The sequence below is a fragment of the Tetrao urogallus genome (genome assembly GCF_951394365.1).
Source record: "Tetrao urogallus genome assembly, chromosome: 9".
NCBI lineage: Eukaryota > Metazoa > Chordata > Aves > Galliformes > Phasianidae > Tetrao > Tetrao urogallus.
Window position 1 is genome coordinate 5,810,195 of NC_136822.1, and position 16,770 is coordinate 5,826,964.

The following is a 16,770-nucleotide window of genomic DNA, read 5'->3' on the forward strand; positions in this document are numbered from 1 at the left end:
GCAGCATATTCTTTCTAATTATGTGTAAGAGTATTTGTTCTGTAAGCGTGCATATACAATTGCTCGTGTTTAGTCCTGTGCAAAAGGCTAGTTTTTCATGCTATCCTGAATTAACAGGGATGTCCTTTGTAAGACACACGTAACGTTCAGAAGACCTGTAAGCTGTGATCAGTAAATAATAGCAGCACTTCCAGGAAGAGCAAGAGGGATGATCAGAGTCTACAGTTCTAGGTGGAAACAGTTAAAGGAAAGATCTTGGTTAGACTGCCAGAGGAAAAAGTATGGTAATATTTTGACAGATAATATTCTCTTTATGAATAAGCTTTCAACACTATAAGGATCAGTAAGCAATGGAGTAGACTGCTTCAGGAACCTTTGTCTTCAGAAGAGTTTAGAACATCTCTGGCAATTCTCTAGAATGGTACAGGTACATATATATTGTATATGTGCTACAATGGGGCACAGGTGATCTTGTCTTGGGGCTAGTGGACAGACAAGGTCATCCCCCAGTGTCCGTTCATATCCTGCTATCAGCTGTTACATTGCTACTGTCCTAGCATGAACCATCTTGCTGTAACTGTGGTCATAGTTTTGTATATTTTCTCTACTGATACAACAGGACAGTAGCTATTCCCAGCTATTTTTCACTCACAGGCTGAAGGTAACCACTTACAGAGCTGCTGTGTTTGCACACCCACATTAGTGAGTCGTTTTGGATCAGGAGCACGCTTTTAACAATCCCCTGATCATCCCCAGTCCTCTGCTGTTGTCCACATGGACCAGTGTCTGAGCACATGAGCTGGATTCTTGCTGGAGGAAACTAACTGGCTCTACACACCAGCCACGTACCCACTACATTCAAACCAAAAATAAGTCTTTTTTGTTGATGGCATCTGAGAAGAATTAGTCTGAAATGAAATAACAACTGAAAAAAAAATAATAAATGAATTTATTACCTGAAATTTACCTGAAATTGCTGTGCATGGATGTAAGCAGCAGTCATGCAGCTCTGTAGGATCACTTCAGCTGGTTTATATAGCTTGTACTGCCAGAGATAGCTATAGCACCAAATTCTTTGTTTTAGCTTCTTGTCTATCCCTTCATACATTTTAAGGAACTAGTTTCATATTTAAATACATTAGCTTATCTGAGACTGCTTCTCATTTTGCATCTCATCAGAACTGTTACGACCTGCTGGCACACTTTTACTGTATGTTTCTAAATTTCAAAACCTAAGGTTTTAACCTTAGAGCTTGCTGTCTTCAGAACTATGTTAAGGATATGAGAAGCTTCAAATGCAATGATTCCTTTCTCCTGTAAGGTTTCACCTGTTTTTGTCATCATCAGGTACATTGTTGTTATATTATTAGTGGAAAAATATGCTTTTAAAGACAATTCAAGTACATAAATGTAATGACATTTTTGGGAAGAACTGGCATCCCTGTAGGGTACTAGCTATTTACCAATTGTCTTGATAAGGCCTACATTACAGAACAAACTGATGTGAAAGGTTCCATGAAACCTCTAAAAAATTTGGCCCAGAAGAAGTTTTCTGTATAACTGACAGACAAATGAAAGAAGGGAAAAAACATAATTTCTCTTTGAGGGTCTTTCTTTGAAGTAGAAAGAGCAGCAGTTTGTACTGTAGGCTTAACATAAAAGAACAGAAATGTCTGCTTCTGTGAAGAAAAAGCGTGCCTAGACACCTTCTTTACTCTCAGCACAACAGTGTATATTTTCCTTACTACGTAAGGAAAAAGTTGTGCTTTTACTGCACAGATTAAAAGAGATGGCTTTCAGGCAGTAACATCAGCCAAAACTAAAGTTGCCATTTTATCCCCTATTCCTAATACTGTTCCACACACAAATCTTCAAGTTAAAGTTCAAGCCTGAGGTATATTGCCAGGCAGAAATAGGTTACTGGGAACTAAAGCTACAAACGCTGTGAAGATGAGTTATCTAACAATTACAGCAGCTTATCCACTGCTAATGCAATTAGTCTGCACGGCTTCACTACTGTGTGGCTTTCTTGGTCCCTCTCAGGCTCAAGGTAGGCAGCAATTCACAAGCACCAATTCAGCTAATGCTTGCAGGAAAAGCAGGCTGTAAAAACTATCTTAGAGGAGAATGAGTAAATCATTAAATATCCCAAGAGTAATTTAGATGCTATCATCACTGTTGCAGGCAGTATATAATCACATTTTATTGACAACTCCTAAAGATCAGTCTTCCTTTGAAGTTGCATAGAGTGAAGCTGAATAGAGCATAGCTAGAGGGCCTAATGCAATGTACTGTGATGGGACCTCATCTAGCACCAAATGAGCTGGCTTGGCTAAGATACTGTAGGCCTTTTAGCGTAGTGCTGTACATTAGTGTGCAGTCAGTGCTCTGAATTTATACTGTATTCCTAGAGACCTAGGCGCTGTTTACACAGAGCATATCTTGGACTGTCAGAGCTGGTTTTGGAGGAAAAAGATAAAGACTGTGTAAGAGAACTTGTAGTAGAGAACTTGCAGGTACAGTTTCTGCATAAACAAATAAGGCCTCAAAAATGTTGTGAAATTCATGTTTGATCACTCCAATAATCTCAATTCATTTTTGAAAATGCTCTGCTTCATTGGGCACAGATTTGGGAAATCGTTTTTTGTCTCAAAGTATGTTATCACAGCTTTGTAAGCACCTGAATACAGTACTAGAAGAACACTGACAAGAATCTTAAAGACAGGTTGCTAGTACCATCCAACAACCTGCAAAGCAATTCTACTTAGCGCAATAAATGGAACTTCAAAAATAATTGGCTAAACTTGATTTTCAGCCCCCCAAAAACGTGAATTATTTGATTTATGTTTTCTGTATCGATAACAATAATCATTTTATATTTTCTTTCTTGCAGGAGGTGAAGTCACCAAGCCTAGGTTTGCTCAGTATTTCCACGGCAGCCTAGCCAGTCTTACTATCCGTCCTGGAAAAATTGAGAGTCAGAAAGTGATTTCCTGTTTGCAGGCCTGCAAGGAAGGTCTGGATATTAATTCACTTGAGAGTCTTGGCCAAGGAGTGAAGGTAAGGGATGAACTGACATCGTCCTTGATAAAAATTAAGAGATGATTTATGAAGTGGAGGGACCGAGGTAGAGTACACACAGTACAAGCGTGCTTCTAAAACTAATGTAATTTCCCATAAAGTCATGAAAAGAAAAAGCGGAACACTAGAAGAGCTATGATGCTGCAAAACAAAATGTTTCCATTATTACCGAGGCAGATGCTCAGAAAGTAAGGTGCTGAAATTTCACAGCCTGTAAGAATTGCCAAGTCATGTTCTCATTCATGCTTATTTTCATAGTCTTGCGGAAGTAGATGTAGATCAAAATTTAGTAATTCTTTGGAACTCAAGCAGCTTTAAAGCAATGCAAAATGTAATTGGAATATCTTTCATCTAAGGCAAAAAGAAGTTCCAGTGTAGGTGGTCTGAGAAATTCTGAGTGGACTCCAAGAGGAAAACTAGATGGCAATCTGTTTTTCAGGGCAGAGGAGAGTGAAACTTTAACGCTTGATCTGCATAATGCACTGGAAGTGCCTTTTAATACATTTCATTAGCTAAACCTTTTGTTTTACCAGAAAGGAGACTGACCTAAAATAAAATTCAATATCTGTCTGGGTGATAATATACAGAGAAGCACCTGAATGCAGTACTACAACCAATATGTTTCTAAAAACAAGGGTAAAAATATAAATTGAAGGTGCAAAGTTAAGGAGGAACTATTTTAAATAGGCAGTGCATGCAGTGAGCAGCTATGGGTTTTTGGAACTTGAGTTGTATATGCAAGCCAGTAAGTTCTTCTGCTGGGGTTTTACATGAATTAAAGAAGTTTATACTTGGTGCATGATGTTTAAAAGTATAGAAATTCTTCCCTTTTTTCACATTTTGAAATTGAAGAGTGTTTGAATTGTCTGTTTTTTCATGAACTTGGAAAACCCCAGGATGCCTCCCACTGCTGCCCAGTGCAGGTGATTGGTTTTCTTACTGTTTAGCAGCAGGGTAGGAAAAATGAAGGACTGTTGTCCTCTTTTTTCTTTTTTGCAATAATCTTCAAAACATTTTCATTTTCCAAAGGACAGATGAAGCATGGTATTTCTTTAATGTTACTGCTTTCATTTTTACTATCTCAGCCAGATCAACAGTCAGTGTAACAGCAGGAGGCAAAAACAAAAGGAGCAGTCAGAGATAAATCGTGGTAGGATTTCTTATCAATGTAGACAAAAAGAAGCTTGGATAAAAGTGGAACAGTTGGCAGCTGAACTTCAACAGAAAATTAATACTTTTTTTGTTGTTCAAATATAAACATACATGATTTCACATAAACATGTTTCACAGTTGTACAGATAATAGCTGTTTACATGGTACTTAGCAGATTCAATGTTGGCAAACTGATGTTGGGAGGAATTTCTTCAGGGTACTTTGGACACACTTCACCCATGCATCCACCTAGGAAAGAGCAGTGTAGCTGTAATTCAGTTCCTGACACAGCAGCATTGGACTTTTTCTGTCTGCAGCCTCATTTTCACGTATCTGTAACAGCTCTCAGAGACGCTGTCTAAACTGTTGCTGTTTTTAGCCTTTTTTAATGAGAAAGACAAAAATGGCTCAGACTAGGGCTTTCTCCAATCCCTTTGGCAGCATTCCAGCTGTTCTGGCAGCTGAGCTATTAAGTTAACTAGCTAGCTAGAGTCTCCTTCTGCTCATTTTATTCTTTTACAGATGGAAAAGAGAAGTGTATGCGGGCTGTGACTCATGTCATGACTCCTCTTTGTTAAAAAAATACCCTTCAGAGCGTTATGACTTTCTTGTGCAAGCTTTGAACCCAGTCCTCTGTGTTCTGTTCAACAGAGAACCTACACTTTGTTTTGTTCTTCACAGTCTATTTACTCGCTTTTTAACCTGTCTTTTTAAGGAAGTGCAGACAATCATTGTCTGTACGTAATAGAATATGCTCATATATATATATAATCAATACCCAGCCTTGCAATATGAGAGGAGGGTGCATTTCCTTGTGTTCTGTGCATTTCTTTGTGTTCTGTGCTGTCAGTTGAGAGTACAAAATTAGGGGGGCTAATCTGCTTTTTCTGCAATGCAGATGGTTTGCTGGACCAATTATAAGACCAAAAAAAAGAAAAGGAATCGGGATGAATCATGCTGAAGATAAAAATCAATTGCTTGCTATGTAGATACAATAGCAAAATATCTTGGTCAGCAGAACTGCTTTGAGTTCAGTGCAATGCAATAGAGAATAATCAGGGCTACAAGAATAGCCACTGTTTTTGCAAGGTTTGTTGGCTCAGATCAGCAGCTGGCTTTGTGCAAGCAGCGGTTTCATCTTAAATCATGACACCCTTATTGATCATGAGACAGAGACAGGAGAATCCCCTTTATTTTGTCTGACATTAATGAAGATGTAGGAGGGAAACACTGTATTTTTTTGTTGTTGTTGTTCAATCATGTTGAAATATATGTCAGAAAGACTGTCCAGAGTAAAATTAAGTAGAAAGCAGGAAAATATATTTCTGCATACTGCTCTTATGGAATTCAATATTTTTATATGAGGAATGCCTATGACCTAAAAAAAAATTATATAGTACTAATAATAACAACAGTAAGGTTATGTTTCTAGCTCTACAGCTGCAGAATTTGTATCAGCAAAGTAGATAATACTGGGCAAAATACGACAAATCTGGATAAATTTACTGTAAAATTAATTAGTACAGTGGATATTAAGATATTATATAGATGGTAGACCTGAAACATTTTTTGGGTAACAATACACATATTCAGCCAACAACAGCAACTAAGAGTTGTTTTTTTTCCTTAAATCACTAGATTTTAAACTTACATCTAGGCAACACTCATTAGAAACGTGTTATTTTGTACTGTGTACCTGGTACCTTAAATACTAATCATATGCATTTCCCCCAGTATCACTTCAACCCTTCCCAGTCAGTCCTTGTCATGGAAGGAGATGACATTGAGAATATAAATCGAGCTCTCCGAAAGGTCTCTTACATCAACTCTAGACAGTTTCCTACTGCAGGCGTACGACGTCTCAAAGTCTCCTCTAAAGTCCAGTAAGTTTTAATTCAGCTCACCTGATTAGAAATATTTTCAATGAATTATTTCTTTCTTCTGACAAGTAAAAAAGGGACTTATAAAATCATATTTTGATGTTATTGAGAAAATTATATTTTGAAGTTATTGAGCAAAAAGTATGAATTTCAATTACTTTTGTGTTGATTTACTTTGTGGTTTTCTTTTGATATTTTCCTTGTAAGAAACTCTTCTTTTGAATGTAATTTACTTGCATTCTGTTTATAGTCTGGAGCATACAATCTGGACTGGAGAGTGTATGCATTTATTGCATAACTATTTCAACGATCATTTAAAAAAAATACTTATAGTTTCTTCTAGTATACATAGAGCCGTGTTTCTTAAAGGAGGCCTGTTACTTCTTACAGACTACATAGCTGCAAGTGCATTTATAACTACGCTTGAAGTTGTCTTTGTCTGTCTATATCCTTCTGTGGCTGCCATCGCAGAAGCATTGGTGTTTGGTGTTGAACAAAAATCTTTGTCCTTCCATTTTCATGCAAAAATTGTAACAGAACCTACACAATAATGTTTATAGTTCTGTGTAATAAAACAACCATCTGCCACTCCTGCGCTCCCAGGGGTACCTCTCTGTTACAAGAAGTTGGGCAGAGTACTGAGAGCAGGTTTTGAGAGAGAGAACCAGCTAGTGACAGATACCCCTTGTGTACAGTTCTTTACTTGGTTTACTCTGGTGCTGTGGGCTGACCACACTATGGAGAACAACTTCTGATTTCATGTCACTGAGATGGAGTTCAGCTTGCACACCCCAGGGCTGTCCTTGATCTATGCAAACATGCTTGTAAGGTAGAGTGTTTGGAGATTAACTTAAAAGCACGCTGCTGATTCAAACAAAAATGCTATTATAGGTCCCCCTAAAAACTAGGGAATGCCAGAATGTGTCCATGATAGGTCCAATATAAACGGGTCATTAGAGGCCCTTTTAGTCACACATGACAAGATACCCCATTATGTTCACTAGATACCACTTTGAGAATTTCAAGTTAGGTTTCCTATACATAGTTGTCATCATCCAGTTAATTTTATTTTTTTAACTGTGCACTTCTTTGTTAAATGTCAGTTAAATATCAAAATGTTATTCTTACAGAGACCTTACTAAAGATAAAGCTTGTCACAAAGCTCCTTGTTTAACCCTCTCTTTGTAATTTCAGTAGTTGTGAATCTGGGTAGGGATAGAAGGAACAGAGCTGTTACTGCTAGCTGATCTACAGATGCATGTGGTACTGATGCACGTCCTTACGTAACAGTGTCAAAGTAGGGAATTGACTGAAATAATAAAATTAAAATAAAAAAAATAAGAAGAGGCATCAGGTGGGTTTTAGACGATGCAAGTGCCACACACCTTTGATGTGCAATGTGTTACATCCAGTTAATAACATATTTTTCAGATGTTTTGGTGAAGATGTCTGCATTAATATCCCAGATATCGATGCATATGTAATGGTGCTTCAGGCCAATGAGCCCAAGATTACAATAAGTGGGATGGACCACTTTTCTAGACCAGCTGCACAATTTGAAAGTGAAAGAGGTGTCATTCTGCTGCCTGACATCAGGATTGTCAGCACCGTCACAAAAATGGAGCATTCAAAAAAAAATGATGGAGGTTTGTTGGTTTCTTTTAAATATTATCGCTTACTCAGTAATATGTGTAATATTATATATTAGTCATATTTTTGAAAGGGTAATGCAAAAAGGTAGCACAAAGTCACTTCACGCAAGTTATTTTAAGCCACGTTAGTCAACAGCAACGCTGCAGTGAAGACATTCACTTAAACAGATCAAAAAGTGAACAAATCCCTATTCATTTGATTCATCAGAATGTGCTTCTGAAAAGGCAGCTTTCTATTTCGTGTCTTGCCTACTTCAGAGTAATTCCTTTCTACTCTACATACTCTGTTGACTAATGTATTTGCATTAAATTTTGTAACCAAATTTTATTAATTGAGACAATGGAAAGTACTTACTGACTATAGTTGGACTTTTAGTCTGTTCTTACGCTTCCAGCTCTGCTACTGACTTTTGGATTATACTTGAGTAAGTAACACAGTCCTCTTTTGACTCAGTTTCCCATACATAACAGAAATGTAATAATTTACAGATTTTCAGTGATTAGAGTTTTTTCTAATGCTGAAAGACGTGTGTTACTCTTTGACACTAGGTGAATGTTTACAAATAAAAATATGGTTTAAAAACATAGTCTAAAGGAATCATCCTTTTGGATGATTCTTTGCTAAGTAAGTGAAAATCCTACCAAACTGATGCATCTTTGTAAATATTTTGTGGGCTAGAATAAGCAGTCATTGGATGTACGTTTCTGGAAAAAGATGAAATCATTAATGATGTGCAAGGGTGGGAGCATGGATTCCCTGAATCTATTCCCTATTATAATGCTAACTTGCCTTAAATTACATTTATTCTCTGAAGGCTGGAAAGTGCATTATATCACAGTACCAACTGCATACAATTAAGGTATGTCAAATTAATTCCTTTGTGGAAAAGAGAGCATTATCCTTCAGCTAAGGGACGCTGCATGCATGATACTCTGTGTCCCTAAATATTATGACATCTTCAGAACTGTTCAGTGAATTAGGAACTAGTGCCCTCCAGTTTAGTTTATATGTTTTGTATATCCCAATTTTTCTAAATACAATTGTTGCCATAATTATGGCTGTAGCACCTCTTCTGAACTTAAAAAACCTGAGGTCTCACCTTCAGGTGGAACATAGCAGCATTACTATTCTACATAGTAATGCTATTGTTTAATTGCTGGGAAGTCAGGTACTTCCTAATGTGCCACCTGTTATTTTTATCCACTAATAATTAAAGTGAATAGATAATAATTGGTTTGGGGAATAACTGTTTTGCAAATGATTACTGAATTCTACCTCTCAGTTCCTGTACTGTACAGCTTGCACTATTATTTTTCTCAGTCTGCATACTATCTCACAGACTTATATACATAACAAAGATAACCATAAATTTTCACCTGTATCTAGTTATTCCTATTTTTGCTCTTACTAAGAAGCTACATACTTTGATCATCGTAAGCGCAGCAGCGATGCACGCGGCAAGGCAAGGCTGAAGAGGCTGATGTAGTCCTTGTGTATTCCTCAGTCACAGGACCAGTCAGGTCTCTCTTCAAAAGCAGAGCAGGCAGTTGCTGTAGGCAGCAGCATGACTGTGGCTCTGAGGCCTTTTTCACCTGCAGCGGTCCCCTGGAATGCTGAAGTGTGCTGCTTGTTCTGTCTCAGTGGAGAAATCAGTGTGGCCCAGTGTGACTGAAAGTGCTCCCTTTGTGCTATGTTTACCACAGAATAAAAATAATACACTGATATTCTACTTTTATTACAGTGATTCCAGATTTTTGTTTTAATCATACTTATTGAAGGCTAGTCACTTTAGGACTTAATTTTTCTATGTCATATCATACAGACTCTTGCCATTTATGATAATCCCATGATGTTTTCAGATAGATGGCATAGTGTTCTCTATAATGCAGACTTTTTATGGGTCACAGAATAACTGAGAAAATCATCTATGCATTGATATATTTGATATTTGTAATCTGCAGTACCAATCTGGTATCAATACTGAAAAGCAGAATTGTTAACATGAATTTGTTTCCATAATCAAATTTTAGTTTTCGGCCTTCACTGCTGCACGTGAGTTTACTATAGAAAAATAGCTATAGAAAAATTTATCTTCTATCTCACTATGTGTTTCTAGACCTTCATTGTTGCAGCATCGGAACAGGCAAAATGCTTCTCTTGATTTGCTTCAAGTGTACTGTGCTTAACATGAGCAAAGAACAATTCAGACATCATTGCAAAATTCTCTGTTTCTTTTCTCTTTGTGGTACATGCCGTGTGTTCACAGCTAATAAGTCAGTGGTCGTGGAAGAAATGCTCCACAACTTGGATTTCTGTGATGTTTTGGTCAGTGGTGCAGAACTAGATCCTGAACAGGAGTGTTTAGAACTAGATCGTACTGAGCTTCAAGGAAAACATCTGGATGCCACAAATTCCACAGCGGGATATTCAATCTATGGTATGTTCATAGATGTTGCATTCCCTTATTTCTTCCCACTAACAGTTACATTCTTGGAATGAAAGGACAACAAAATTTGTGAGAAAGCTGTGGTGTGCTACCTGTAAAGTATTTCAGGAGAGACTGTCTCAAAAAACAATAATTAGTTCTTGTTCTCTGGGGATGTTGTGTTTATCCATTATCCTCCATGAATAAGCACAGCTTTGTCTCATCTCTACTCCCCAAACAAGGAAAAAAGCAACACTGCTTGCTTTAACTCTGAAGGATCTTGTGGACCATCATGCTGGAATGTGTGAATGAGGGGGTTCCTCAACTCTTCTGCACACTGCTGGTAACACACTAGCTTTGTTTTGTTTTTCTTCCCTCTGAGTACTTAATACTTTATTCTGAAGCTTTGTGGTTGTATTTATTCTTTTCCATTATAGACTTACCTTTGATTCAGAAAGCTATTTTCTCTGTTAGAGAATATCTGATGCACTGCCAAGTCCTGTATTTTCTGTGGCTGTTTGATTTCTCCTGTGCACAGAGAGTTTATTGCACAGCACCCCAACTGATAACGCTGCCACCATTTCAGGTGTGGACACCATGCACAACTATGAACAGGTTCTTCAGCAGATTCGATACCGTAACTGGTACACTTCTGCCACCTCTGAAAGAAAGTTCAGAATCAAGTGCTCTGAGCTGAATGGGCATTACACCAGCAATGAATTTAACCTGGAGGTAAGTAGTCTTTTAGTTAAGCCTTTCTTTTCTAACACTGAGGCTGAGTAGTTGCTTCATCTTTCACAATTAGATTTGTTTAAAATCTGTAGAATGATTGACACTTCAAATTCAGGAAGCATTCTAAAGTTTTATACAGAGAGGAAATTAATGTTTGCTCTCATTCCTCTGTGGGTTTCCCTCATCAGATGCACTGTGACAACGTTTGTCTTGAACTCCTCTAACAGAGAGACTTCCGCAGGATAAGGTTGTCATCATTGGTTTTTCATAACCCTGTTTATCATGTAAAATGTCCTACAGTTGTTGGGGTTTTTTTTGTTTGTTTTTGAGATCTATATATTCAAATTAAATCACCACAGCTTCATTATTTTCTTTAGTTGCTTTTTAACCTCTCACACTTTTCTTTCCTGCTATGTTCAAGTTTTCAGTTTTGCCAAGCAATACCTAGTTATAATAATTTTTATAAAATCTTCTCCATCAGGTGGAAATTGTTGCTGGTAACTTGCATTATTTCAGATTACTTTGAGAAGGAAAGTTAGTATACAGATATTGAATGCATAGCATGGACTTAATCTTTCATACTACCCACATATGGTCAGTCACTATAGGAAAATCTGGATACCTGTTTTGAAGTTATTTTTGCTGGCACTAAGTAAGTCCAGTGCCTCACACTGGCTCAGGGACAGAAAATGGCTGCTTGATGCATCTCAGCAGGAGACCTGTACTGATGCTGAAGAAATTGCTTATCCAGCCTAGAATCCAGGTAACAAGTAACTACAGAAGTGCAAGACCTTAGCAACAGGCTCAAAATTTTGTAATCTGTTTTGAACAAAAGTATGTGTTTAAGTTTTACTGAAAATGCTGCTTACCTTAGCATCATGCAGCCATGACACTGACTTCAGAGTTTTTGCTAATAACTTTCTGGGAGCATCTAAAAGTTCAGCAGCAGAGCAAGAAAGGAAGAAGAAAAAAAAGTACACTAGTTATCCATACAGATCAGAATCAATAAAAAAGAGTCTACTTTCCTGTGCTACTTCATCTATAGTCAGTGGACCATTAACGCTTAGGAATTAGGTCTCAAGGTTTATATACTAATATTCCTATCTTCTGATGAACTTCTTAATACAATATAGTATATGGAGCCAGCAAATAGAATACAGAAGAATATCTGATAGAATATCTGATCTCTTCTCTTGTGCCAGGTTAATATTCTGCACAGCACCAACTCCAACTATATGGACCATGTAAACCATGTGATAGTACAGCCACACTTTCTCCAGTCAGTCCACCATCCAGAGGAAAGCAAAAGTACTGTTCACAGCTCAGGTATGTGATGCCTTTACAGTGACTTCTCAAAATGATTGTTATGTTGGTTACGTCCTTTATGATTCAGCCTAATCAACAAATGAAGTCTTGAAATTTTCCATAGTTATATCTTGTGAAACCTGACACTGATCATGGCACCTTTATGACAGAAAGCTGTTACACTGTTTTCTCTTTCTGATGATGTACTTAGTACTAAAAACTGGTATTCTTTTTAAAATCTACATTAAAGGCTAAGTACTCTGGTTCAATCTAGTCAACAGGGCATCTTGTTTATAGTACTGAATAGTGTGAAGGATATTGTTGTTTTACATCTGTATTACTATGGCATGTCTGTTTCTGCCTATCCTTTCCTAGGCAAAATGAAATGATTTTTGTAATATTTTTAAAGAAATAATCTGGCAGTGCTGCTGGCTGCTGTCCAGGCCTCAGTCTGGAGCTCTCTGCAGAGATTTGTTCCTAGTGATGCACAGAGGTCATTAGTATTTATTAAGTCCAGAATTTGAACTAAACATTTGAGCTGTATAAGTTAAAATGTATAGCCAAAGAAGCCTTTTCAGTAAAGCTAAACTCAGGACAAAGCTATCTGTCTGAAAGCTAGATTCTGAATTCTTTTTACTGAGTGGTAAGCAAGTATGTAAAGAACAAAGCTGAATAAGCATAGGTAATTCTAGAGTGTTATGATACTGTTTGGGTTGGGTTTTTTTTTTTGTTTGTTTGTTTTTTGTTTAATTGCTATTGCGAAACCAACTATTGCAAAGTACTCCTTTCTTTTCTTCTTTCATCTTGTTCTGATTTCAGAGTTCCAGTCTTACAGGCAAGGCAGCAAAATTGGGTACAGAACTACTGTAGCTCCTGGAACTTCAGTACCTAGGTAGCAAAATTACATTTCCACTAATCTGTACCACTATGGAGCTGATAACATAAGAGCAGTGTGGAGAGATGTCTTTCTGTGACTAGCTGGAGATAGAGGCTTCTCAGAGTGCAATAGAACAGTGAGGAAAAATGTCTTGAATCCTCAGGAGTCTTTAAGAAAGACTGTAACACAGGCAATAGAGCAGCAATGCTTTGTATTATTTCTTGGCAATGGAAATCCCAGTATGAGTGTTTGAAACCTTCTAAAATACAAGTGTGGAGATAGATAGATATATTTTTCTCACAGCTGATGTTAAAGCTTCATTTACCTGTAGTCAGAAGGAGACAACACGCAGGTAAGATGAAAATGCAGAAACGTTTGTTTTGAAACTAATTGATTCTGAACTGGGTGACTGCTTTTCTTCTGTAATGAAGTGAATTACATCACGAACATTAGGCATAGTAACTTTTTAGTTAAGATTTGCAATACTTCTTATTGTATACGCTCTGCCCTGGAAGGTGGGCACTTCACCAACTCTGCAGTCCCAGACAGGTGGCAGAGAAATAGGTACCAAGGAGTGAAAAATAGACAATGTGTTCAGTGTTTTGTAGGCAGCTTGGTCTGTAGCTATAAACGTGTTGCCTTTTCTACTTTTTGTTTCAGTTGTTCCAAGTGTGGCCACAGTCGTAATTGTGATCTGTGTGAGTGTACTCGTTTTCATCATAGCTGTGGGAGTCCATAGAATTCGGACAGCCCAGCAGCACAGCTCTACAGACAGTGAAAGCAGTAAGGAAAATGAAATGGATTGGGACGATTCTGCTCTGACTATTACTGTCAACCCCATGGAGGTGAGTTACTGAAACATAGTAGTGTATTGTGTTAATACCAGGAGTTATTGTCAGGGCTGGTAGGTTCTTAGCTGCAAGTTTAAAGCTGCTTTTTGTGTACATTTAATAAGGCTTGGCAGAATAGTTGTATGTACAGTCGGTCAGGACTGCTGCTTAATTTTGAGATCTGCACACCATGATAATATATAATTGAAAACTTAGCAGTTATTTCTGACAATAAAAAAAAATATTAAATATATGGTGCAGCACTCTTGGGTGCAACATAACTTCTTCCATTTGTCTTCGCACTCCAGGCACCCAAGATGAAGTAGTTACTTTGTAAATATTAAAACTCTTAAGAGAGGGGAAATGATCAGCAATTCAGATAAACTGGCATTGAGGGGTTAAATTTTGTCAGCTTGACTAAAAAAACAAAGCTATCACTTATTAATATTCCATTCTTATTATATTTGCTACTGAACTGTAGTATATTTAATAATCACATAATGACGAAAAGCAAATTTTTTCCTGCATGTTAGCATTTTCAAATGATGTGCAATAAGGGTTCATGTTTTCATAGCCCCTGCCTAGCAAGAAGGGACTTACCTTCTATTGTCAGCCTCTCATTTCTTTGAATCTTCTGTAGAAATATGAAAAGCCTCACCGGGCAGAAGAGGAGAGTGAAGAGGAAGATGATGAGGAGGAAGATACGACCAGTGCTGAATCGGATGAAAGTGAAGAGGAGGAGGATGAGGAGGATGAGGAGGAAGTGACTGTCCAAAAGAGAGGCAAGCAGAATCTCACCAGGCAAGAGCAGTTGGAGTGGGATGATTCAGCACTCCCATACTAACAGCCCTTGAGCCACATTGCTCCTTTTGTAACCACCAATACAATGTTTTCTCAGTCTGTGAATTCATTGACAGGATTTGAACTGCTTGCCTGTAACTGTTTTGCCTAAAATGATCTTGTTGTAGTAATTGATAATGATAGAACTGACCCTTTTCCTACAAAGGCTGGAGAACACATGGTACAATCATACTGGCATTGCCAGTTCTGAAGTAATCTAGAACTTAATCTGTTAGCAAGCATAGGGTTCAATTTCCTCTTTCTGTAACAGAAGTCTGTGACAAAAGTGTTGTCACTCAGTCCACAGAAGTTTTTTGTCTTTGCTATTTTTTCCATACAGGAGAGATTTCAGCTTGTTATGAAGAGCTACCTGTGTGGGTCCAAATTACAAACACAGTTGTTTGCTGCCCTTTGGCTTCACACATTTACAGGTGTAACATAATATAATCCCACTTCAAATTAGGAGAGTTTTAGTGCTACAGGTGACAGAGACTAAATTCCATTCATTGTCTCTTCCTGCCTTCTTGGATGTTATCTTCTACAAGGAAATATATTTGGGATGCATGTATGCCTGTGTAGAAATGGACAGTGTATTTTACAAGAATGCTGTCTGAACCATGAAGAGAAGGATTTTATCCAACCCATGCATAGAAGCTGAAGAAAGTGAATGCTTAAGGTTACCTGGGGGGAAAAAATATTCTATGTCCACAAATGAAATGATCTTATACAAACAGAAAATTCTGTTTGAATTGATATACTGAAAACCTGTACAGCTACTCATTAGTTATGGATTGAACAATTTGCAGCAAATCGATGCTTTAACCGTCCTGTAAAATCGTTAGCTTGCTGCAGTACCTTACTGAAATAGTGGAAAATAAGCGACTTCATTATACCACAGATATGTACAGTTGGGATTTAAACAACGATTTTTTAATGAGGAAAATGTTCCCCTCTGCTTTGCTGAGTGCCAGCTGCAATTCCTGTCTGGCTTTATTCTATAGAAAAGTATGCCGTTACCCCACCCTGAGTGACACAAAAGAAAGTGACAACACAACTGTCAGCCCACTGTTGGACTCATAATTCTCCCTTATTTCTTCTTCCTGAAGCCATTATTGTTAAGAAAAGGTTTTATAAAATAGAACTAGGATAACTAAAACCTACCTGGAACCAAAAGAAGTTGAAAAAAACTCGTAAGAGGTTGAGAGAGTATTTTAGTTATGGTAACACAGCATATTTTTCTTATACACTGTTAAAAAAAAAGCTACGTACAATGTGTTGGTAAGTCTTTGTGGTGTGTTTTCTGTCCCCTTTCCTTAATAATCTATCTTCAAATGTTCTGCATACCAAGTAATGCAGCACTTACTTGCTAGGATAACTGTTCTACTGCATAAAAACCAAAATGGCATGGAAGTGAATGCTGCCTAGTGGCTTTTCTGCTTTTCTCCAAAAATAGTTCCTTTTGTTTACTATTTTATCACTGACTTTTGTAATTTGCTATTTGAAATGAGCTATGTCCTCTTCTCTCTCCCAAAGAAACAAGCAGTTGGTTCTGACTTACTAGGATGTTCCTGAGCACCTATGTATGATAACTCATCCTGCAAAGAGTAACCTGAGAGATCTTGAGGGTACTCACATACACCATTAGCAGCAGCAGCTCCTGCAGGTCTTGGAATTTAGAGAATGTATTGTTGGGTTTCTAGTTAGTGATGGACTTTTTAAATCAATTTAAATCAATTTCTGCATCCATCTAATAGCTGTAGGAAAAGATTGACCACAACTGGATAGTGCAGTTTAATCATGAGAAAGTAAATGAAAAAAACCTGAATATATTTTAAAATTAGAGATTTTCGTGCTCATTTTTGTTGTTTATTTTTGTTCTAGACTCTCATAGGAATTAAAAGAGTATGTGAAGAATTGAGCCTAGAGACATAAAATTTATCTGCAGGAATAAAGATCATATAAAATGGGCTACAGCATCTATTTACAGAGAGCCTA

General features: G+C 37.4%; 1 protein-coding gene across 2 annotated transcripts in view; it reads left to right on the top strand.

Moving 5' to 3' along the window:
* CLSTN2 (calsyntenin 2) overlaps positions 1-14,779 on the top strand; it is a gene marked incomplete at both ends in the record, with an annotated part of 291,900 nt that extends 277,121 nt beyond the window's left edge. For both annotated transcript variants that reach the window (XM_079539494.1, XM_079539493.1), the window contains 8 exons: positions 2,894-3,060; positions 5,968-6,116; positions 7,545-7,759; positions 10,033-10,203; positions 10,778-10,923; positions 12,126-12,249; positions 13,766-13,950; positions 14,576-14,779. In XM_079539494.1, coding sequence (XP_079395620.1) covers positions 2,894-3,060; positions 5,968-6,116; positions 7,545-7,759; positions 10,033-10,203; positions 10,778-10,923; positions 12,126-12,249; positions 13,766-13,950; positions 14,576-14,779 — 1,361 coding nt within the window. The remainder of the gene's footprint in view (positions 1-2,893; positions 3,061-5,967; positions 6,117-7,544; positions 7,760-10,032; positions 10,204-10,777; positions 10,924-12,125; positions 12,250-13,765; positions 13,951-14,575) is intronic.
* Between the last annotated feature and the right edge of the window lie 1,991 nt (positions 14,780-16,770).